We start from the raw sequence: 24879 nt of genomic DNA, 5'->3' as shown, positions 1-24879 counted from the left end.
TAATTAAAGTCTTCAGTGTCACATGATCCTTCAGAAATCATTATAATATTTGCTGCTCAAGAAAAATGTATTATTATTATCAATGTTGAAAATGTTGTGCTGCTTAATATTTTTGTGGAAACTGCTACATTTTTTCCAGCATTCCTCTATGAATAGAAAGTTAAAAAGAACAGCATTTGATTTTTTTTGTAAAATTATAAATATTTTTACCGTCCCTTTCGATCAATTTAATTTATCCTTGAATCTTGAATCTAACCCCAAGCTTTTGAGTGGTAGTGTATGTAGTCGTGAAATCAGAAACACAGACATCTGATACACATCATTTCAAGTATTTACATGCAAAAATGTAACTACTGTATGACTCTGTGGATAATGTTTAAGTAAAAAGTGTAGTGTACTTTTGTGTAGTAAAAGGCTGCTTTTCCTTTCGGACAGTCTCGCAACATCAGTGGATGCAGTGGTGGCCATCTGCGTCATCTTTGCCATGTCCTTCATCCCGGCCAGCTTCATCCTCTACCTCATTCAGGAACGTGTCACCAAGGCCAAACATCTGCAGTTTGTTAGTGGAGTCAGCCCTGTGGTTTACTGGGTCGCCAACTTTTTCTGGGACATGGTGAGATTTATCAGCATTGTGTGTTAACAAGGACAGTTCTGTAAAATATCAATCATTAGTCACTGTGAAATGTTTGAGCTGTTTGATTGCTCATATCCCATTCGTTTGTTTGTGCCAGATGAACTACTCCCTCAGCACAGTGATGGTTGTGGCCATTTTCGTGGGTTTTGATAAGAAGTGCTACACATCACCCACAAATCTGCCAGCGCTGGTCGCTCTGCTTTGTCTCTATGGGTCAGTCTGAGGCTTATGTATGCTGCCATTGATTTAGAAAAATCACTGTTGTGCTTAGCTGATTTTCTTTTTCATTCTTCACTATGCAGGTGGTCAGTGACGCCCATGATGTACCCCATGTCCTACATGTTCAATGTCCCCAGCACGGCATACGTGTCCCTCTCCTGCATCAACCTTTTCATTGGTATCAACAGTAGCGCCATCACCTTCATCCTAGAGCTCTTTGAAAACAACAGGGTAAAATAAAATGTTTTGTTGTTTGGCTTTTTTATATACAATTCTAATGTAGTACCTTTTAGTCACAATAATGCCTTAAAGTTAAAAAAAAGTTTGCTTAAGAATCCATGTTTACTGATTTCAGATTTTGAAGTAATTACTTTTCTTCACAAACTCTACAGTCTCTACTAATGTTTAATGAGGTGTTGAAGAAGGTGTTACTGGTCTTCCCTCACTTCTGTCTCGGCCGAGGTCTCATAGATATGGCCATGAACCAGGCCGTGACTGATGTCTACGCCAGATTTGGTATGTTCTTCTATTAGCAAGAACTATTAATGACTGATCAATTGTTGTGTAAAAATCTCCCATCTCAAATAAAGCCTTTTAATGTCTTTACTCTAAAATCAGCATGTCTGTTTAAACTGACAGTGCCTTTCCCCTCAGATTTTTGACCCAACTTGATTTGAATGAAATTTCTAAAAAATAATCATGTGTATGTAAGTTATGTAGGTTAAATGCTGAAAACATTCCTTCACTGAATTGCATCTTCTTCACTCAAAACTTCTATGATAATTTTCCTGTAAAACACAAAAATAATTATTAAGAATTATTATTAGTATTGTATTCACCAAGGCTGCATTTATTTGATCAAAAAACAGTAAAAACAGTAATATTGTGAAATATTCTTACAGTTTAAAATAACTGTTTTCTATCTGAATATATTTTAAATGTAATTAATTCCTGCATTTTCAGCATCCATCATGCCCATTTTCAGTGTCACATGGTCTTTCAGAAATTGTTCTGAAATGATTTGGTGCTCAAACAAATCAAACATTTCTTATTATTATGTTGAAAACAGTTGTGCTGCTTAATGTTGTTGTGAAGACAGTGATCAGTTTTTTAAGATTCTTTGATGAATAGAAAGTTAAATAATTGTTTTTTTATATATATTTTTTGTGATTTTTGCAAACTCAAGTAGTGTGAAGGATTTACATATTTTTAACAAATTAAAAGTTTAAAAGAATCGCATTTAAATAGTAGACTTTTACATTGTTTCAACAAAACCCTGTTAATGTATACTTTAAAAATTAAGGAATTCATTTCTTTCTCAAAAACAAAAATCTTACTGACCCTAAACTTTTAAACAGCAGTGTATATCTTAATACTCAACAAAAATTGCTAACTAACACTGCTAATGCAATGAACTACTAAGTAGTGAGCCAGATCTGCTACTGGCGCCCCCTAAAAAGAAAAAAAACGAAGCCACTGTCCTTACTATAAACTATATCTTGGCACAGGGGAGGAGTATTCCATGGACCCGTTCAGATGGAACTTTGTGGGGAAGAATCTCGTCTGTATGGCTGTGGAGGGTTTCGTGTATTTCATCTTTAACCTGCTCATCCAGTACAAGTTTTTCCTTGATCACTGGTGAGGGCAAAAATACAACAAGATTCTGCTCAGTACAGACTTTTACTCTACAACTGCAAAATAAATATTAAAACAAATGTTAGCTTTAAAATTGGATCAGTTTAATATTATTTTGTGTTTTCTGTACTGTAAAAAACCCTACAATAGCATATGATGGTAACTATTATATGTGTTGGTTAAATGTGCAGGGTGACAGACTATGTGAAGAGTCCTGTTAAAGATGAAGATGATGATGTAGCTCAGGAGAGAGAGCGCATTTACAAAGGAGGGAACAAGAATGACATCCTTCTGGTTCGAGACTTGTCAAAAGTGAGTGATCATAAGACAAAAAGCTTGCATTTTTGGATTATTTTTTGTAAACAATGTCAGTGTTGAATTTGTAGTGTTTTGAAGGACCGTTGTTGCCATCCTGAAATGTGCGTTCTGATCTTAGACATACAGGCGCAGAAAACGGCCAGCAACGGACAGAATCTGTGTAGGAGTTCCAGCGGGGGAGGTATCACTGAAAAAAATTTGATTTGTAATTGTTGAAGCCATACTGCTGCTCTTTCAATTGAAATGAACCACTGAACAATGATTTGGTATTCAATTTAAATGTTTCGTGCAGTGCTTTGGGCTTCTTGGTGTAAACGGTGCAGGTAAAACCACAACCTTTAAAATGCTAACCGGAGACACAGATGTGACATCAGGCGAGGCGTCAGTAGCTGGATACAGGTAATGTACAAACTATAAAGAGCCACTGAAGACTAACATTTCATTTTTTAATATAATTTCATTATTTAATATTATGTATCTGTATTATTATTCGTTATTAGTATTCATAATCAGCTGTATTATCTTATGAAGTTTAAAATGCTTGAGTTAGACTATAGATTGCATGGACACAAGTGTTTAAGGATCATATTTTAGACACAGGGAGGGGAGCTGGGAGAGTTATACATTTTGCTTAGAGGTATGTGTGCAATGTAACTGAGCAGAGATGTTCCAATGATGATGATAGTTCAAATGTGTACAGTTGGCATGCACTTTACAAGGAAAGGAATGCTTCAACCACAAATGAATACACATAGGGATAGTTTCTTAATATGGAAAGTGGATTGTACCATGTGTAAGCATGAGGTATACATTCCATTTTTAAACATAAACAACATGTTTTTCTACCTTACAAGGAAGTTGAAAGTTGCTCAGTGGTGTATATAAGCTCAATCCTTACTGTACTGACCCAGAAAAACATAAAGGCATGATGGGGTGAGAGGAAGGAGAAACATAAAGGCATGAGGGGGTGAGGGAGGAGAAACACAGAGAAACCATTTACAGCTGGCATGATGGGGTGATGGGATAGAGAAATGGGGAATAGAGAAATCTGGAATGAAGACCACCTCTCATGTAGCCTTATTCTTCTATGCCTGTTTCTCTCGTTTGTCTGATACATGTATATTAAATAATAAATAAGAGATCTCTTGGCAAAATATCTAGTGTAGCTTCCGTGATTCAACAATAATGGGGAAAGCATGATTTTCAAATCTACAGCCACTAGTTGTGAACTTACATTGGATGTAAACTCTAATCATGAACTGCTTTTCTTCAGCATTCTTACCAACATACTGGATGTGCACCAGAACATGGGCTACTGTCCTCAATTTGATGCCATAGATGAACTGCTGACGGGGAGGGAGCACCTGTACCTGTACGCCCGCCTCCGCGGGATCCCTGAATCTGAGATTAGCAGAGTGAGACTCACAGTCTGACCCCTCATTAATCTCCCTCCCCTTACAGATCACATGACACACACCAGGACAAGAACATAGTACATGACACTTGAACACAAACTTGATTGAAATTAGAAAAGTTTCCACATTTCATTGTACACAAATAATTACTATATGTTAGGCTTTGTTGGCTGACATTCTTAAAGCATTCTGATGCATCATGTATGACTGTATGTTTTCTGTAGGTGGCAGAATGGGGCGTTCAGAAGCTGGGTCTGTCTGAATATGCCGGAAACTGTGCTGGTACCTACAGCGGGGGCAACAAGAGGAAGCTATCTACTGCTATTGCTATGATTGGCTGTCCTCCTTTAGTGCTCCTGGTATGTTTTTCCTAAGCATTCTCAGTGTCATTGCATAAAGAAAAAACATTGGTGTAATGTAACCCTGTAAATGTGTGTAGGATGAGCCCACCACAGGAATGGACCCTCACTCCCGTCGGTTCCTGTGGACCGCCATTCTGAGTATCATCCGTGATGGGAGGGCAGTCGTTTTGACGTCACACAGGCCAGTATTTGTCAGGGTTTCCCAAACAGCATGTAATTTAATAATTAATGAAGTATACAGTCAGTCGCACTGTGTGTTTCAGAGTGTAGAGCATCATTGTTCATTTAACAGCTTATACCTTGTTAAAAGTAAATCAGTAGCAAATAGGTGGACAAAGTACACAATTTTCTTACTTGAGTGAATAATGATACTACTGGTCAAATATGTCTCTGTTACAAGTAAAAGTTGTAAAGACCGATTTTTACTTGAGTAAAAGTACAGAAGTACTCGTTTTTAAAAGTACTTGAGTATCAAAAGTAAAAAGTAAATGTCAATGCATTTTTTTATTATTGTTGCACTGTTGTTGTATTTAATACTTAAAGTACCTTATGCCTCTGAATCTATGCCTACCTACCCTCATATCTATATCAAATTTATTTCTAGAACACAGTTCCAGTAGTGGGATTGAATGTGAGATTGAATGAGTGTACTCAATAACGTCCACAATGGTTTCAGACACCCAAATGGTTGTTCCCTCAAATAGTGCCCTATTTAAAGTTTTTTGGCTTTGACGTCAACCCGACTTTCATTTCCAAACCAAAATCATTCCCTGACTGACGTTACCACTTTCTACTCAAGGATCTTGACAGAAATGTAGTGGAGTAAAAGTACGATATTTGTCTTTCAAATGCAGTGAAGTTAAAGTAAAACCTTCCCAGAAAACATAATACTCAAGTAAAGTACAGATACTCAAAAAAGTGTACTTAAGTACCGTACTCAAGTAAATGTACTTTGTTACTGTCCACCTCGAGATATTTAATGTGAAATGAAATGTCACATCACATTTCAAATCGCAGAATATCACAGTATAATTTTTTGGCTTAGCCATGCATATATATAATATACAGTATGTACTGAAAAAGATTAGATATTTTATCTGTTCACTTGCATGTCATGTTACCATTAACCAACATCAGATAACAGTGAACATGCAAATGTGGTGTTAAATTATTGAAATATATACTTACAATCTCAGAGTTACTTCAATCAATCACATGCATAGTTTTTTAGTGACATGCCAAGTGTTTCTTTAAATAAATACTTACTTAATAAATAACTAAGTGTCCAAACATTATGTTAATGTATTAATTCTCATTATTATTCAAAAAAATTAAAATATTTTTACATTATTTGTTTGTTTGCTTGCATTTACAGTATGGAAGAGTGTGAAGCTCTTTGTACTCGTTTGGCCATCATGGTCAATGGGACATTTAAATGTCTAGGCACAATCCAGCATCTGAAATACAAGTGAGTATGTTATTTTGGAACGTTGTTTTTAAATTTTTTATACAAACTCAAGGATGCCATGTCCATATTACCACAAATAAATTGAATATTTTTCCAGTGTTAGTCCTATTATGTTTTTTTACATTTTCAACCTTCTTTAGTGTGTAATTTTGCATGAAAAAGGTCTGCAAAGTTACAAAGCAAAAAGTCCACAGGGATTTATTCTCTATTTTTATACAGAAGTTTCTTAACTTCTGAAACTTCCAGGAATGTACACTTCACAAGTGTGTAAATAATTCCCCCCCAAGGCATACTCAAAAAAGGTGGGCAAGGCCTGGTGGAGTTGCATTAGTAGTGTGTTGAAACTCAAGGTTTTGGTAAGGGGCGTGACATTTCAAAAATACACTAAGCATTTGACCAATCACAACACTGGCTTGCTGACCAATCAGAGCACTGCGCTTTTTGGAACAAAGGGCTTCACAGAGACCGAAACAAAACAGAACGTTACAGACAGACTGGGAAGAGAGGTGTTACAACGATGTTAAATATGTGAACAATATGATTTTTGAACATTCAAGCATGAGATCCTATTCTAGTAGACCCCAAAAACTAAATCAAGAATTTGTAAAAGGGCATAATAAGTCCTTTAAATGTTCAACAACCTCTATAAAATGGTCAACAAAACAAGTGCATACTTGATTTTATATGCTTTGTGTGTATTGATTGTACTTGCGGACAGGTTTGGAGGTGGTTATGTAGTCACGATGAAGATCAAAGCTGCAAAAGCCGGCCTGACTCCTGACCTGGGCCCGGCCGAGTCCTTCATGGAAAGCAGCTTCCCGGGCTGTATACAGCGAGAGAAACACTACAACACTTTACAATATGAAATCGCCGCCGCTTCACTGGCACGAATCTTCCAGCTGGTGTTGACCAACAAAGAGAGACTGAACATCGAGGACTACTCTGTGTCTCAGACCACATTAGACCAGGTGTGATTTGATAAAGCATCAAGCAACAAATCTCTTTCATGTCAATCTATACCAACTGCCCACAGCATGTTAAGACTTTTAAGTTATTTAAGCATTTCATTTTGACCGCAGACAAGACAAATGGCTTGATTCTGTGAAACTGACATGCTGTGCTTTAGGGACCTTCCATCAGAAATTAATTATTGGTTGAAATACCCATTTGGAGATTGAATTTAATTTGCTCAGCAGATTTGACTGACAGGACTGACAGCTCATCTGTTTCACTGCCTTACAGGTGTTTGTGAATTTTGCCAAGCAGCAGTCAGGAGAGGAAGATACTGTCTCACCTCATCTCAGAGTATCAGGACCCAGACGAGAGAAAAAGATCTCGCCACTACAAAGAGTAACGTCAAAAAACAGATAGAATGAACTCAGATGCTTCAAAGGGACAATGATTAAGTGTTTATAAAGTTCCCTAAAGCCTTTTATATATGTATGTATACACAAAACCAACTGCATCTATATTAAGTTTAAAAAATGACAGATATTTTTTTTATCATATTTGACATTTTTGAACATCTGCCCTTAGTCCACAGCACTTTGAGCCAAAGGTCAATCTCCACCCAATGAAAGAAAACCTTCTTTGATACAGTAATGCTGATCAATTGATGCAGGTCAGGCGAAGTAGATGTATAAAACTCTTGAAAAATACTTTTCAGTTGTTGGACACAAAACTTACTTTATGTTCCCATACAATCTGAAATGTTTATCATATTTATACATCTGTAAATATTAGTGTTGCAATTTTTCTTTGATGTTCAAATCTTTCAAATGCTGAATGAAAGAGCATCTGCTACAGCAGTGCCTGTGTACGCACTCACCAAAATGCTTCATTCTAGTATAACTTTGATAATGTGTTAATTTTGTACTGGTTAAACCAACAGTTTAAGCTTAAATAAATTTGAAATCTGTAATCAGAACCTGAAACGTATGCAGATTTGTAGCATTTCAAAAAAAGTGACTTTTTATTTTTACTCTTTCTAGGGGTCAGCTGGCTGGCACTCTCTCTGAAACTCTTAATTTGATTTGAGTTTTTTTCATGCAGTGAATACACACTTATGGCATCTACCAACAGCCAAACAAAGACCTCATGGTGTAGACCGTGAAAATCAGTGATTAAATGTGTCTGTTTTGAGGAATAGAGAGTTTCAGTTGTATTCATCAGTGAATATTTTAAGCAAATATAGTTTTAATAAGCAATAATGCAACAGATGGTTTTCAATAACAATAACAACTATTCTGTAAGATTGTTGTTTTACCAAATACCGACATTTGAAAACTGACAATCACTTATTTCTGAGAAATAAAAATCTTCAGTAACATTTTCTTTACTACAAAAACACTTTGATACGTTCTGCAAAATGTTTTAATGGAATACAAAAATGTATAATCAACAATAAAACCGGATCACACTGTACAACATGTTTTCTGCTTGATGGTCTGAAGACCTTCAATCGAGACTCAACTTACTCTTGTCAAGCAAATGTTTAAGTTTGATACATACGCCTCCTGCACATAAGTATTAGTCACTCTCAGTATATCTTCCATGACTTCGAAGTATAACCTCAGTCTATGCTCAGTAAGCCTCTTTATAATTAATGCAATTACTAGTAATTAATCACCATTTAATACTTTGGAGAGTACATCACAAACTTAGTTGTCCAAAAAAAAAAAACTAGGTCTGACAGAAAAAAAAAATACTTTTTTTTTTTATGTTTGGTGGAGAGTCCAATGACAAAAGTGCAAGTAGATTCATCCTCTATCAAACAGATCTAGAAGAAGAGTGGAATGATGGCTGTTCTCAGATCAGGATAGTCTTCAAATTGCTGGGCGTAGGTTTTATGCTTTGCCCGAGCCCATATAGTCATCTGAATAAACCCCAAAAATGCGAAAACTCCAACTGCAGAAATATGAAGGATTCATGGTTCTTACCAGGCAGGTGCAGCGAAATTTATACACATAATTTATATACAGAGAAGTCCAAAAGTCAGAGTCTGTCTGTCTGTCTGTCTGTCTGTCTGTCTGTCTGTCTGTCTGTCTGTCTGTCTGTCTGTCTGTCTGTCTGTCTGTCTGTCTGTCTGTCTGTCTGTCTATCTATCTATCTATCTATCTATCTATCTATCTATCTATCTATCTATCGAGATTAATACTTTTATATGGCAAGAATGCATTCAATTGATCAAAAGTGACAGCAAAGATATGTATAATGTTACAAAATATTTTAATGTTAAATAAATGCTATTTATTAAACTTTCTATTCATCAAAGAATCCTGAAAAAGATGTATAACAGTTTCTACAGAAAATATTGAGCAAAAAAAAATTAAACATTGATAATATTAAGGATGACCATTATTAATAATTGAGAACCAGTAATAAATCAGCACCAAATAATCATATTTGAATGATTTCTGAAGGACCATGTGACACTGAAGACTGGAGTAATGATGCTGAAAATTCAACGTTTGCCATCACAAGATTTACTGTTATTACTGTATTTTTGATCACTTAAATGCAGCCTGGTAAGCATAAGATACTTCTTTTAAAAGAATTATAAAACTTTCGACCATTTAGTCAGCAGAGCTATTTAAAAATTGAAAGATTGTTGCCTAAAAAAAGCACAATATTAAATATAACTCATTTATTTTATGTCATAACTTTAATTCACAGGTTTCGATTAGATTTATTCGCATTCGATTTGTGGTCTCAGACATTTGGACACTGCAGTTGGTTTGTAACATTGTGTACCTGGAACACACTGTGTCATGACTGTGAAGCTGATCCATGATCCCACCTGGAAATAAATTCAGGTTTCAAATTTCGCATCACTGCACAAAACAATATTTCCACAAGAAGACTTTAACCATAAACATTTCTCACACAGTATCTGTGATGTATCTGCTCAGATGTCATACCTCATATGTGTAGTTTGGGCAGGACACGAAGAAAAACAGCCAAGTGAATGGATTCTTTGTGGGATAAGGAATCTCTGTAGGCCTGGACCCTGTCGATGTGTGAGAAGATTGTAAGGTTATGAGGTAATGAAAACGATATATAACTGGATAATATTCAAGAAACTAAAGAGTTAAGGAACCATTCAGGAGAATGTCTAGTCTCTGTAGCAGGTATTAATGAGATATAATTTTACAGCATACACCCACACATTTCTTTATGAAATGGAAGAAAGAAATGGTAATTATTCACAATCACTGGGTTTCACTGTCTGTCTTGATTGGTCGTGATTACGCCCACACAACTAAAGGGATGAATCTTTATTAGCGCTCACCATTACAGCTGATTTGATTCAGAATCAGATGAACTGAGAGATTGCCAAACTCACAGACCTGAATAAAAATGAACAAACAAAGAGAGGATGGAGAAAAAAAGCTACACTTTGTAACATGTGCTTAAGTTACACATGTAGCCCCCCCCCCCCCCCAAAAAAAATAAATAAAAATAAAAGTGCATAAATAACAGTTTCTTTGTTTTTACAACCAGTGATTTCCCCAGAGGTTTGCTGTGTAGAAGTTAACAGTTTTTCCTTCAGTTTCACAGTACGCACAGCTGGAGATACTTTTTGCAAGTGATGGGCACTTTCGAAACGCTGCTTTGTGAAGCTTCAAAATCTTTGTGAACAATTTATCTCAAATCAGTGATTCAGATTGTGTATCTGCCAATGTCACATGATTTAATCAAGTGAGGCTTTGTTACAACATAATAATTTAGAAATGTTTCCCGCTAGGGGTTGAATATCTCTGTTAACCCATGAACCATTGTCTACTGTATGTGGTTCCCTTTCGAGGTCATTTTTAATGATGCTATGGGAACGTTTCCATGTTACCGGTCTCTGAAGCACATGTGAAATCACGCAATTAGCTGCCGGTAGTCATTTGATGCGAAATCTTTTGTCTTATTTATTGTTTGCTGTCTAAATGAATGCTCTGGTTCTCTCTAACACCTCCAGTACCCTTGGGGTTGGATGCCATGGTAAAGACATGACGCCAGTGCAGGTTTACCTATTACTCATAGCCCCATTTTGGGTCTGATGAGAGGTTTCTGTCCAAAGGGATCTTCTGTCTTGGGCAGGGGGGACAATTTATCACCCCCGACCAAAATATGGAGGGGAACACTCTTTAAACTGAGGTTGTTGAGACCATCCTAAGTATTAGGGCTCCATCTACTAGGAAACTGTACGCGTTCAAGTCAAGGGTACTTTCCTTGTGGTGCAGAGAGCATGGACCCTGGACCCGGTTAACTGCCCTCTTGGTTCACTGCTGGAGTTCCTGCAAGAACACTTTTCTGTTGGGATGACTCCATCTCCAATTAAGGTGTATGTGCCGGCCATTTCTGTTAGCCACATAACCATTGATGGTGCATCCCTGGGAAAGCATCCTTTGATGTCTTGATTCCTAAGGGTAAGCGAGACATCTTAGGCCTTTGTAGGTTTTCTACAAACCGAAAGGTTGGTGGTTCGATCCCCGGTTCCACCTGACCAAGTGTCGAGGTGTCCATGAGCAAGACACCTAACCCCAGCTGCTCCCGACGAGCTGGATGGCGCCTTGCATGGCTGACACCGCCGTCGGTGTATGAGTGAGTGAGTGAATGGGTGAATGTGAGGCAAATATGTAAAGCGCTTTGGTGGCCATTGGGTCTGTGAAAGCGCTATATAAATGCAGTCCATTTACCATTATCCCCAATCCAGAGTTCATATTTGGAACCTTGCTATTGTGCTGGAAGGTCTGGCTATGGCGGCATTTAAACCTCCCTCTTGAGTAAAGTTATGACTCTATCGGTACCCTTTCTCCTTGCGATTTCCTGCCTGAAGAGTGTATCAGATTTTCAGGGCCTGCCAGTTGCCTCCTCCTGATTAGTCTTTGCTCCGGGTAGAGTTAGTTATTCTACATTCTTTGCCAGATTTTTTTCAGAAGGTGCCTTCCTCAGTCCCATGTTCAGTGGTCCTTCAGGCTTTCTTTCCTCCGGCTTTTCAATCTGTGGTGCAGGAGAGGCTTAATCTCTTAGACCCTGTTCGGGCCCTTAGCATTGTCCACCGCTCAGGCCATTGGCGTAAATCAGAACAGTTGTTTGTCTGTTTTGGAGCACACAGCAGGGGCTCTGCAGCTTCTAAGTAGTCTGTACACTGGATTGTGCAGGCTATTTCTGAGGCCTATGGAGTGTGGGGAGTACCTTCACCCCTAGGCATTAGATCCCACTCTACTCAGGGCATGGACTCTTTGAGAGCTTTGCTGTCTGTATCTTCTTGTGATGCGGCAGGATGGTCCCAGGCTCCCAGGTACATGACAATTTAAGTCATATGACTACTGGCAGCCAATAGAATAAGTGTGATTTCACATGTGCTGAAACCCCTAACCCAAAGTGTAATCAACCCGATGGAGTGTCTCGTTCCCTACTCAGGGAAACCCGGGTTACAGTCGTAACCTGACAGGGTTTTTAGCTGATCTCAGATCAGTTTTACAAATTTGTAGACATTTCTAAAAACACATTTGTATAATTAAAAGGAATTAATGGATTAATAGAGATTTTGACATACCAAAAACATTGCCAGTGCAGAGTAGATTTGAAGTCTCCCATAGCCTAGAGAAACAATTGGGAGTTTATATGAGGGACACAAACGTATCTAATGTGTGATATAATGAGCACTTACTTGGTGGTGTGTAGAGCGGATGATTGATGTAATATGCCTGCCATGATGCAAATCCCCAGTAGTACAGACAGAGCTAAAGAAACAACATTATAAATTTGTGTGAGGATCACATAACACACAGTAACTGCTCAAAGAATTATACCAGACTTAATGTTAAAGGGAAACCTTAAATCTATACTTGAGCTATGTTTTACTTAATTTACTAATTTAAGCTTTCTCATTTATCTTGTTAGCATTTGTGCAGGCAATATTTTGAATGACTCTTCCATATGGTCAAACCATATGTATTCCCAGTGTTAAAAGATACTGTAGGGGCATCATTTAAACCAGCAAGACTACATATAATGGAAAGCAGCCAAATATCCCCCCTTAAGCTCCTCAATGCTTCACTGACACCACTGAACTAATGCCAATATCATAAGCACTTCATACACATTAGCTAATGTGCCAAGACAGGAACAATTGTGACAATACGACTTTGGAAAGCATGTTGTCTTATTTTTTAGTGCATAAAAACAGCAAGGGGCATATTAAATTACGAGAAAGAAAAAGTAAATAATTCATGAATATTCTACATGAAAAAATACAGACATAAACATACCAGCATGATGGTGTGTAAAGGTAACGTTCCGTCAGAAAAGCGATGGATAAAAATAGTTTCCACAAGCCTCTTGATGAAATGAAGAGAGTGGCACCAGCAAGCCAGCCTGTATCAACAGGGTCAAAAATAAACCACTTGCAAACTGTTTACCACACACATTTGGTAAATTATTCATGATTTATTTTCACACTGAAAGAAAACGTTACATGAGCTGCATTTTCTAAAACCTAAAAATGTGCTTCGTGTGGTAGCATCTAAAGACAAAAATACTATCTAACACCACTTAACCAACCGAAATACATTAGGTTACACCAACAAAAATAAGAATAAACTAAATTTAAGTGTGATCAATTTACCATTAGCATTCATCAAGTTCAGCTCATCTGAACAAGATTTTTCATTTCGAACTCACTTGACAACTTTCAATGGACTTTGGGTGTAGTCATACTCAGGCATGTAGATGTATGGAAGCCGATAGTAGAACAGCAGGTAAATGAAAAGAGGCCCAAGACACTCTGCCAGAAATACCTACAACAAAATCACCATTACAGGCATACACACTGTATGAACTGCTATTGTAATAAGCATGCATCAGATTGCTTTCTTTACCATAGTCCAGCCTAACTGTGGGCCTAGGTCCTGGAAGAACATCGTTGCAGTAGTGCCGACTGGTAGATCCTCCAGCACATCATCATCACTGAGGGCCTTTCCCTCTGAGAATCAATCAAGTCAGTCAGCAAAAATATCAAGAGAAATGCACCCCAGTTTAGATATATATTATAAAAACAACATTTTTTTTAGCCAATGGTTAAAGAGTCAGACTGGTAACCCGAAGGTTGCGTGTTTGATTCTCAATTCCGGTAGGAAATGACTGAGGTGCTCTTGAGCAAGGCACCTAACCTCCAAACACTCCCAGAGCGCCACAGCAAAAGAAAAGAAAAGGAAAAGAAGAGAAAAAGGCTCCCTACTGCTCCGGGTGTGAGTATCACTTGGATGGGTTAAATGCAGAGGACAAATTACGAGTACAAATTACCATACTTGGCCTCCACTAAAAGAAAATATGTCACTAAAAGAAAATATCTAAATTTTCATAAATAATGCAGTATGAACAGCTTTAGTTTTTTGAAAGCTGCAATCTTCTCACTTCTCCAGTGTGAAATGATGCCTGATATTATGGCAGGAGAATTGGAGACGCACACATATGTGCCACAGCTGTTGCAGATCTCAGATTGCAAACGCATCTGGCTACTGTATGAGGAGTTAATTCTCTCTTTTTTATTTTACCTTCTCATTTGAAGGTTCTTTTCAGAACAGAATAGAATAGAAAATAATAAATAAAATGTAAGTTTACCAGGATGCAGCTTCAGTGCCTGTCTTGATGGATAAAACTTGGGATCTACAGGGATTTCAAGAATTGTAATATTTACAACAGCTTGATTATATTACTGTACTATATATATCAGAGGTGGAAAGACATATATACATACATGTAAGCTTCCGAGCTTGAATAAGCATATCAAATTAAGTCTTTGACTGTTTAAGAACAGAAATCACTTACAAATTTTGTGAAACAATGTCTTGATCTCTGCAACGGTGGCGTTGGGCTCCACCTGAAGAAGTTCAAGAATTGAAACAAGAGGCATTTGTTATACTCAAATATGATTTGTGCCCCAATGCCAGTGATTAAAAAAAATATATATATTAAAAAAAAACTTTTTTTTTTGCTGAAAACCTAATACAATAAAATATAACTTCTATGAAAAAAACTAAATGGAAATTAGAAATTAGAAATTTTGCTTTGGCAACTACTACAGTACTACAAGTACTAAAATGACTAAAGCTAAAATAAAAATAAATAAAAACTAAATTGAATAAAAAAAAGTAATAATAATAATCAACAAAACACAACAAAAAAACTCAATATAAAACTACATTCAGAAAAATACAATTAGACAATACAAAAAAAAAAGTAATTCAAAATAATAATAAATAAATACTATAATAGCATATGAATAACATTAAAACAACACGGCTCAATGCAAACACTAAGGTGAGCAAGCACACACACCTTATCCAGGTAGCAGAGTTGCGCCTTGCTCTTGGGGTCCAGGATCTCCACCTCAAAAAAGACATAATTCTTATCCGTGGTGGTACCAGCTTTCAGGCCGTGTTCACACCTGGCCTTTATGAACTGGGCTACGGTGAAGAGATCCCTTAAGTCCAGACATGCCATGATGCCTGCTGAGGGTTGTAGGTGAACCCTGATTTTGGAGGTTGGTATACTGATGCCAGGGGGGCGAAGCGATCGGACCCTCACAGTCACGTGGTAAGAGATGGCATGCTCATGGTGACCTCACAGTCATATCCAGTTGAGTATCAAAGCAAGAGTATATGTTGACATAGTTGCATAATTTTGCTCAGGTTACCACATTTTGAGATTTCTAACGCCATCAATCATTCATGATTTTATATTTCCAGAAAACAGGGCTGGTATGTCATGTCATACATTACTTGGAGTATTTGTGAGGTGTATCTGCAGAAGTGTGTCTCTCATGTAGTAGATATATGCACACGGACGCATGCCAGCTAAGAGATGTGAGGGGCACGTCTTGGATTTGGAGCTGCAAGCTGGTCTAAATTTGTCTCTGATGGCGAGGGGCAATTCATCATCCCCGCTGCACCTCTGAACTCCAATAACACTGCCAACTATCATATCATCAAGTGCTTGAGTTTAATCCTTCTGGTAAGGGGAGACGACCCCCCATCAAGCTTTAATCATATACAGACTTTCATTGACATATAGCCTTGATTATCAGCTTTAAATGAGGAAAAGTAAAGCACAGCACAGCACTGATGAGATATCAGCCCACTGTGAAAGTAGATGTGACCACACACAGAGAAAGACCATAACAGAGTCATCATCAGGAACCCTCTTATTATCCATATCAAATGAAAATGTAGGTCCTGATTAATAATAATAATTGTTATTATTATTATATATATCAAATGTTCAGCAAGGGAATTGATGGAGTAACAGCACTGGCAGGACACAAGCTGCAAAGCTGCATCTGTGGCTGGAAAAAGATAACATCAGAGAAGGGTCTCAAGATCCACCAGGGCAGGAAAAAGTGCCTGAGAGAGCCTAGCGAGGGGCCTCGCATTGACCACTACTTCTTCAGAGGTAGGGCAAATCAGTCGAGTGAAGCCCAGTGGCAGGATATTCACCACAGTCCACAGGGTATCAGAACCCCAGACGAAGCTCAACCACGCACAGAGTCACCAACGGACATGAGTCCAGAGCCCATCCAGCCACAGACAGCAATAGAGAGGAAGATGAATGGAAGGAAGCCTCAAATCTTGTGGCCCAAATCCTGCCAGAAAAAGGAGTGGGAAACCACAGACACAGACCTCGTCCATCTTTTAGAAGGTCTGAAAGGGTGTGTGGAAAGAAAGCTGAACAAGATCGGAGAGATCATTTACAGCTATGGAGCAGTGAGATTTGGGGTGAAAAGTACAACCCCAAACCTTGGGACGCAGAAGAACCCATCAGTCAAGCTCAAGTCCAGGAGACAACAAGAGATTGAGCGACTGGTGAAAGAAAGAAGGAACCTGAGAAAACAATGGAAGAAGGCCAAAGAAGAGGAAAGGAAAGGACTTGAGGCACTACAGGGTGACATCAAGCAGCGTATTGCAACACTGCGAAGAGCAGAATGCCTTAGAAAACAACATAAGAAGAAGGAACGAACAAGGACTGCTTTCTACAGAGATCGATGGTTGAGAAATTCTTTTCTTTGGGAATCAGGATTCCTCCTGCCCGTCGCCATGCCTTTGGTATAATTCCTTTTTCCCATGCCACTTTCATGAGCTTCCAGAGGTACTTCAAGACGCCTGGCGCGTTCTTATAGAGCCTATATGGAACGCCATTGGGCCCTGGGGCTGAAGCTGTTCTTGCCCGCTTTTCTGTGCTCTCCACTTCACTCCAAGTAGGAGGTCTTACTAACCCCACCCAAGATGACATCCCCATTCAATTGTTGTGCCGAAAGTTAGGGATCTTTAACAACCAGTCCTAGTAAGAATCATAATCATTTAATATTTAATAGTTTAATTTATATTAATGTCTACACTTACATTTCTAATAATTATTTCTGCCACAATGGTAACAAAATAATCTACAACAACTCAGCATAAAATAATAACAATAACAATGGTAACACTTTACAATAAGGTTGTATTTGTTGCTCATGATGCATTCATGACCTGGAAGAGAAACATCATTTTACAAAAACACGGCGAGACTTATCAAAACACTAATTTTCTTAAAAATGAGTTTTTGTACATAACACACAGGTTTAAGTTACACCTTTTGCGTGTCCGTTGCCATGTCCATGGATATTTAAATGTTTCCATTTAAAACAGAATATCTGTGAGTGCGAAAACAAAGCCAAAATGTATTTCGAGTAATTACCTCAAAATAGGCAACTCTATTAATGACTCCATGTCTCCTCCAGTCCTCCAGGTGAAATCCATGCCACACAATTGATTCCCAGCCTCTGAAAGACTCAATGTTTTCATCCAGCATGTCCATGTGAGCAGAACAGGCCATAATTCCTCATATGTAACCCTGTCTTGCCTACGTTGAATGAGATGTTATCGGTCCACTAAATATATTGTGCTGAATCCTTATGAGGATGTCAAATGGAGAGTAACTGCTATACTGCTGAAAATAAATAGACAGTTGTCTCCAGTGATCAATACAGTGGATAATTAGCCATAGAACCAGGCATACATCAAGAGCTGCTGAGGATGGACAAATGCACTAATTACAGTGACTGACTGAACAGTGTGCAGAAAGCAGAGAGTACAGTAAATGCTGTTCTAATGGGACGTAGTGGGTGAGTTTCTTTCATAATGAGCGATGAGTACAGTTCACAGACAACACAGTGATTTGGTTGGACACAATTTCCCCCCAAAAAAACTGAGAAGTCTGATGATGTCCCATGTTCACTGAGACTTTTTATACAGTCAATATAGTTTACACAATCAATTTTATACAGTTTTTTCACCACTAGGAGGCAGCACTCACTATCTTTACAGAACACAAGACAAGAGCTGGAGTTTCTGATGCTGATATTTTCACTCTTATACAGCAGCATAGTGATCTTCAGTTCTAAAATCTGCATTTAATTTCCCTGGGAATTTCTAATGAGATTTTACAATGGTGGTTTTGGATTTATGGCAAAAGACTATTATGTTGTTCTACAACATTTCTCATATCTGTATTGTCTTTTAGTAGCATTTAAAAAAATGTTTTTATTAAAAATAATTAGAACACTTTCAAAACTGTAACTTATGCTCTAGAACAAACCTTATTTCATTAAAATCTAAGGAGACTCTAGGAATGGTCTTGAACTGAATATCAATGGAACTTACACACACACACACACACTTATATATATATTAGAAATAAAGAAAAAGGCATATTCATTGATTTGAAGAGGGGAACGGGGAACTAATTATTTTAACATCCTATATTCAATCTGAGATGACCTGCCTGTGCTCATTGTCAATTGGGACCCAACAGCCCTTTCCCCAGTGGAGATGTTTGTCCGGCTATTTGCAATTACAGATAAAATGCAGATGCTTCTGAAAACTTGATACATGAGATTTAATCAGTGATTCTTTCTACTGACCTTCATTTCCATGACCAAAGGGTAAGAGAACACTGAGATATGAAGATGAATTAGGGCAGCTCTGGGCTGGTATAGCTGGAAGGGTTTGCTCTCATGAGTCAACTATTGGAATCCTAAATCCTAAAGAGTTTTTAAAAGACAGGCTCACTTGTACTATTTTTTAGCTATTAACCGTTGCATTCATGTTCTACTGTTCATTAAACACACACACACACACACACACACACACACACACACACACACACACACACACACACACACACACACACACACACACACACACACACACACACACACACACCCCTCACTTGTTATAACATGTAAACCACTAAAATCTTGCTTATTTAAATAGATATATAGGAATAAATACTAAATAACAATTAATACAAATGGCTGCTAAAAATGTAGTAGGCTACAGTGGAAATTGGAACGTGTGTGGTTCAGGTAAATCCTATGTTATGGGGACAAAATATCCCCACAAAGTTGACAATACCAGACATATTTGGCCTTTCTAGCTGTGCCTAAATATATATATATATATATATATGCGTTTTTCTCGCTATGCCTGCATGTGCTATTCTTCCTCTGCTTTTATTGCTTTCTCTCTTCCCCCCTTTCCTTTTCTTCTTCAAAGTCACATTTTTGTTCACCATTAGGAACCAGCATAAATCATGTTTTTTGAAAATGTAAAAAAAGCAGAAAGATTTCTGTGAGGACTGTGTTTATGGGTAGGGTTAGGTTTAGTTTGCAAAGTATAAAAATCATTATGTCTATGAAAAGTCTCCATAAAACAAGGAAACCCAACATGTGCGTGTGTGTGTGTGTGTGTGCGCGTGTGCGTGTGCGTGTGCGTGCGTGTGTGTGTGTGTGTGTGTGTGTGTGTGTGTGTGTCTTAAACCACATTAAATCAAAATATAGCATAACAAATGGCTGCGCACAGTTATTGGCCACATTTTCGACTTCACTCGACATTGTTTATATGCAGCTGAAAGCTAACAAATGCACATTCTGAGAAATGTGACATGGTTTCTTTCTAATTTCATCATGTCTAATGTGTTCAGACCCAGTCACTCTGACTCCACCTGAGAGCTGAGTCAACTTCATATGCCTGCAACACCCACAGGCCTGCTGCTCGCGTACAGGAACTTAAGACCATTTACTCAGTTTTTCTCGCTGTGCCTGCATGCGCTATTCTCCCCCCCCCCCCCCCCTTCCTTTTATTCTTCAAAGTCGCATCTCTAGCTGCCTGCTGAGGGGGTGTTGAGAAAGTTAATTTACTGTTGGGCTTATATGCTATGCTTGGCCTGTCTCAGTCAGCACCTGCCCTAGCTTTGATACAGGGTGACAGTCTGCCCGATTCATCTGCCACGGAGCTGTCAGTCAAACGGCCAGTCATGGGCATTGTAGTCGACACTGAGACACCCCAGAGCACAGGGCTGACCAGATCCAGGTCACAAACGACAAATTACAAGAAGACCCTTATTCATCTTTCTCATAATAAGTTAGCGATTATATTGTCTGTCATTGAGACATCTTTAATGTGATGTGTGAATAGAACTTAATGGGCAAGTGGTGGACCGATCCAAGTTTCATCTTACATCTGAGTGCATTTGTAAAATAAATTAAGAGTATAAGAGCTTCGTTATTTTTTATTTTAATGTTCTTGATAATGTTCAATTGCACAGGTGGAGTAAAAAGTATTTTTTAAGGGTAAGTTCACTCTAAAATTAAAAGTCAGTCATCATGTACTCACCCTGGTGCTGTTTTAATTCTGAATGCCCTTCTTTCTTTCTTGGACCACAAAAGGAGAATATAAAAAAATATATATCCAACAATAGCTAGATAGGTACCTTAAAAGTAAATACCGCCGGCGGTTCGTAGTGCTGTAACATTTTCTCTGACAAGCGCCTGCTTTCCTGTTTGTTCATGTGATGTTATGAATGCCTATAGCGACCAGCATCAAGCTTGGGTCACACTTTAAATTTGGGTCAAATTCTCACTATTAACTATTTTAACTATGACTTTTGCCTCAATAAACTCCTAATTACTGCTTATCAATGGTTAGTATGGTAGTTGTTAAGTTTAGGTATTGGGTTGAATTAAGGGATGTAGAATATGGTCATACTAAATAAGGCATTAATATGTGCTTTATACAGCAAGTACTAATAAACCGCCAATATCCTAGTAATATGCATGCTAATAAGCAACTAGTTAACAGTCAGTGTAATAGAAGCTAAACTAAATTGTTACCCAAGCTTGTTTTAAGAAAAAGTATCACTGAAAGGTCCAATTATACACATGCTGTATATTTCAAATGTTCTGGGGGCCTATACGATAGGTCCTGGTTAAAAAATAAATAAAAGAAAAAGAAAGAAAAAAATGAAATATACTGGCATATTAACGAAAATTCTATCAATTGGATGTTGGTACATGGATACTTTTCTGGGGATTTCTTGCCATCGTATTTCATGATGCATTTAAGTTTTGGTTTCTCACAACTTCTTTTAAATAGTACATTACTATTTGGTTTATTTTTTTACCACACCCTTTCGTATACCCACAGAACACTTGGAATATATATTATACATGTCTTGCATGGGGTCATTGTGTGATACATTTGCATCTTTTTTAAAGCTTCTAAGAGGAACAGACTTTATTTTTTACTTTATCTCTACTTCTCACTTTATCACATTAAATGCACTGTTCCAACATGTTTCAAGCATGCGGTTGTCCAGCCTATGCTAAAGAAACATAACCTAGATGTAAAATGTCATAATAATTTCCGAACCATATCAAACTGCCTTTTATTTCAAAAATTTTAGAGAAGGTGGTGTTAACGCAGCTGTTTTCATACCTCAATTCCACAGAGATCCTTGAGCCATTTCAATCTGGGTTTAAAACCCACCACAGCACTGAGACAACCCTGTTAAAGGTGACAAATTACCTTTTGCTCACTCTTGACTCAGGTGATAATACCATTCTGGTCCTGCTAGATCTTAGGGCTGCATTTGACACTGTACACCATGGTACACTACTAGAGCGTCTTGAACACTGGGTTGGAATCAAGGGTACTGCTCCAAACTGGTTTCACTCTTATCTCCACCAAAGATCTTTTTTAGTGTCCATAGGCCAGTACTCCTTTTCCCCTGCCACTGTGTCATATGGTGTCCCCCAGGGATCCATTCTGGGTCCAGTACTCTTCTGCCTTTAGATGCTCCCCCTAGGTAACATCATCAGAAAATTTAATATCTCATTTCACTTCTATGCAGATGATTCTCAACCATACATCCCACTTAAATCCAACAACTTCATGCAGCCTCTTTTAGACTGTCTGAAAGAAATTAAAATCTGGATGGCAAACAATTTTCTTCAGCTAAATGACTACAAAACTGAAGTTATTGTCTTTAAAAAAAGACAATAACCCCTCAAAATCCAAAACTGCCATCCCTGCTGACTTAGGTCCCCTTGCACCCTATGTTAAATCCCGTGCACGTAACTTGGGTGTTATTTTTGACTACCATCTTAACCTGGAGAAACAAATATCATCTGTTGTAAAGACCAGTTTTTATAAATAAAGAATAATTTCCAAACTCAAGTCTGTCCTGTCTTACAATGATCTGGAAAAAGTCATCCATGCCTCCATAACCTCCCGCCTAGACTATTGTGATTCTCTCTACTTTGGTCTCCCTTTAACGCTTCAGGTGGTTCAAAATTCAGCGGCTAGGCTGCTCACAAACACAAAAAAACGTGAACACATTACACCTGTCCTAGCCTCCTTGCACTGGCTTCCAGTCCAGTCTAGGATACAATTTAAAATACTATTGATGGTTTTTAAATCTCTTCACGCTCTGGCCCACAGCTACATAACAGATATCATTCATCCTTACGTAGCTCCAAGGTCCCTCGGATCTTCCAGTGAAGGCCTCCTCCAGGTCCCACGGTCCTGGCTTAAGCAAAAAGGTGACAGAGCCTTTTCTGTTGCTGGGCCTCAGCTGTGGAACAGACTGCCATCTGACGTTAGAAATGCCCCTTCAATCTTGATTTGCAAAGCCAGGCTCAAAAGTCACCTTTTTACATTGGCCTTCCCGGCATCTTAATTGTCTTATGGCCTTCCCGGCATCTTAATTGTCTTATTCTGCTAAATTTATAATTAAGTGTTTGTCTCGTAATGTGGATTTAGCCTAAATCACTGATTTGTAATTGTATTTTACTTTATTTTATTACCCTCTTGCTACTGCGCTATGTACAGCACTTTGGTCAGTGCGAGCTGTTTTAAATGTGCTATAGAAATAAACCTTACTTACTTACTTACTTACTAATTGTCCATAATTATAACACAGCTCTCTGGAATACTTGATTTGGAATAGTCAATTGAACTAAACACTAAGTATGTTATGCTAATTTGTTTATTCATTTGAAGCAACTGTGTAATAAGTAGCAAAATGTACATGGTATGTCTTTGTTTAAAAGCAAGCAACACACAGGTAACTCATGAACAGACTTTATTTACTCAGACTCAACTCATCTCTTGGTATGGTACACTTATGTACACTCAAAACCTACTAGTGCCACCCACAGGACAAGTGGTGACACCATATCTGGCTCTCTTTTAACTTAGTATTCACTTATGTTCTGTACAGTGACCAAATGTTCTTTTAACACAATGACATTGCATACTAGTACCAACATTTCAAACATTAATAGTACCAATGTTTCAAACATGAACTTAACATTCTCCCCTGAATTCAACAGTCGCACAACATGCATTACAGAACATCACTTTACTCTATATGCATTTGTTACCTTATCACTCCCCCATGTAAAATACTATTCTCATGGAATCAATGAACCGACTTTAGTTCACAACATAGTCCCGAGCCCATACTGGTACGTCCATCAGACAGTTTGTAAGTGTAAGGACCAGTCTTTTCCAGTACTTTCAATGGTATTGAAAATGCTGATTGCAGCTAAGGAGGAATACCTAGTCGTTTCACTCGAACAAAAGATCCATGTTGAAATGACACTGCATTTGGGTGCATTTGGGTGAGAATAGAGCCCAGAACGTAATTAGAAGCGTCAGTTGTAACGATAGTGTCAAAAAGTCAAAAAGGGTCAAAAAGTGTCAGTGCAGGGCTATTAATTATGAGGTCTTTCAACCGCTCAAAACTTGTCTGTGCCTCAGCCGTCCATGTAAATGAAGCAGACCCCAGATTCAATGCTCTGAGGGACTCGACCACTGCAGAATAATCGGTATGAAGTTTTAATACCAAGGAAAGAGCGTATCATTTGGTGGCGGAGCTTGTGAAACTGCATGGACATGAGAAGCATAAGGCAGAAGTCCTTTAGCTTATATTACGTGTCCTAAGAATGACAGCTCCGTCTGTCTGATGTGGCATTTGTCAAAGTTCAATTTAAGTCCAGCTGCTTCCAGACGCTGAAGTGCTGCGTTCAAGTTCTTGTCATGTTCCTCAAAGGTCTTTCCTGAGACAATGACGTTGTCCAAGTAACATTGAACACGTGCAAGTCCTTTGATTATGGTCGACATCAGCACTGATGCCAGTCCAAGGCAGTATGCTGTTTTGAACCACACCTGTAACACATTTTCTCTTGGAATGTAGGTGAGCGCACTGCCATCGCTCATCATATTGTCTGTGCATTTTCCCCTGTTTCGTGACTTGGTCTGTTGTGCTGATGACGTGACTGTTGGATAACTTGTACTGTGCCATCTGCCGGTTTGCTCATCACGTTTGCCTCAGCCTCTGACGTTTCTATTTGACTGGCAATTGTGACATCTTTTTTCAAAGTAGGATCCACTTCTAGGAGTAAACGTTCCCGTATGCGGTTTGAATAAATTTTTTCAATAAGTTGAT

The 24879-nt window shown here is 38.2% G+C and overlaps 2 protein-coding genes across 3 annotated transcripts in view; one reads left to right on the top strand and one right to left on the bottom strand.

Annotated features, from left to right (window-relative positions):
• abca4b (ATP-binding cassette, sub-family A (ABC1), member 4b) overlaps positions 1 to 7978 on the top strand; it is a 54584-nt gene extending 46606 nt beyond the window's left edge. For both annotated transcript variants that reach the window (XM_077225372.1, XM_077225364.1), the window contains 14 exons: positions 436 to 613; positions 732 to 847; positions 937 to 1084; positions 1246 to 1369; positions 2362 to 2491; positions 2680 to 2800; positions 2925 to 2987; positions 3099 to 3205; positions 4080 to 4221; positions 4446 to 4580; positions 4661 to 4764; positions 5959 to 6051; positions 6770 to 7019; positions 7294 to 7978. In XM_077225372.1, the coding sequence (XP_077081487.1) occupies positions 436 to 613; positions 732 to 847; positions 937 to 1084; positions 1246 to 1369; positions 2362 to 2491; positions 2680 to 2800; positions 2925 to 2987; positions 3099 to 3205; positions 4080 to 4221; positions 4446 to 4580; positions 4661 to 4764; positions 5959 to 6051; positions 6770 to 7019; positions 7294 to 7422 (1840 nt within the window). In that variant the 3' untranslated portion in view covers positions 7423 to 7978. The remainder of the gene's footprint in view (positions 1 to 435; positions 614 to 731; positions 848 to 936; positions 1085 to 1245; positions 1370 to 2361; positions 2492 to 2679; positions 2801 to 2924; positions 2988 to 3098; positions 3206 to 4079; positions 4222 to 4445; positions 4581 to 4660; positions 4765 to 5958; positions 6052 to 6769; positions 7020 to 7293) is intronic.
• Positions 7979 to 8407: 429 nt separating this feature from the next.
• On the bottom strand, positions 8408 to 15594 carry tecrl2b (trans-2,3-enoyl-CoA reductase-like 2b). Its single transcript, XM_077225383.1, has 12 exons — positions 15388 to 15594; positions 14878 to 14929; positions 14671 to 14715; positions 13929 to 14032; positions 13732 to 13847; positions 13320 to 13425; positions 12719 to 12791; positions 12605 to 12648; positions 10343 to 10400; positions 9972 to 10060; positions 9805 to 9850; positions 8408 to 8958 (listed from the first exon to the last, which is right to left on the bottom strand). Exons 1-12 carry the CDS (start codon positions 15550 to 15552, stop codon positions 8831 to 8833), a joined length of 1026 nt encoding a protein of 341 aa, XP_077081498.1. The 5' UTR covers positions 15553 to 15594; the 3' UTR covers positions 8408 to 8830.
• Positions 15595 to 24879: the final 9285 nt, after the last annotated feature.

The sequence above is a fragment of the Siphateles boraxobius genome, unplaced genomic scaffold (assembly GCF_051911475.1).
Source record: "Siphateles boraxobius isolate OS27281-9 unplaced genomic scaffold, OSU_SipBor_1 1, whole genome shotgun sequence".
Taxonomy (NCBI): Eukaryota; Metazoa; Chordata; class Actinopteri; order Cypriniformes; family Leuciscidae; genus Siphateles; species Siphateles boraxobius.
The sequence above is the reverse complement of the archived record's forward strand: the minus strand, read 5'-3'. Positions and strand labels throughout refer to the sequence as shown.

What these genes read in the sequence shown, in the direction of transcription:
- tecrl2b (XM_077225383.1), bottom strand. Translation starts at nt 15,552, where the DNA reads ATGGCATGTCTGGACTTAAGGGATCTCTTCACCGTAGCCCAGTTCATA. An exon ending in CTTTACACACCATCATGCTG is followed by an intron (nt 12,792 to 13,319) that starts GTATGTTTATGT and finishes TTGTTTCTTTAG; the next exon opens with CTCTGTCTGTACTACTGGGG. An exon ending in GAATCAAATCAGCTGTAATG is followed by an intron (nt 10,061 to 10,342) that starts GTGAGCGCTAAT and finishes ACACATCGACAG; the next exon opens with GGTCCAGGCCTACAGAGATT.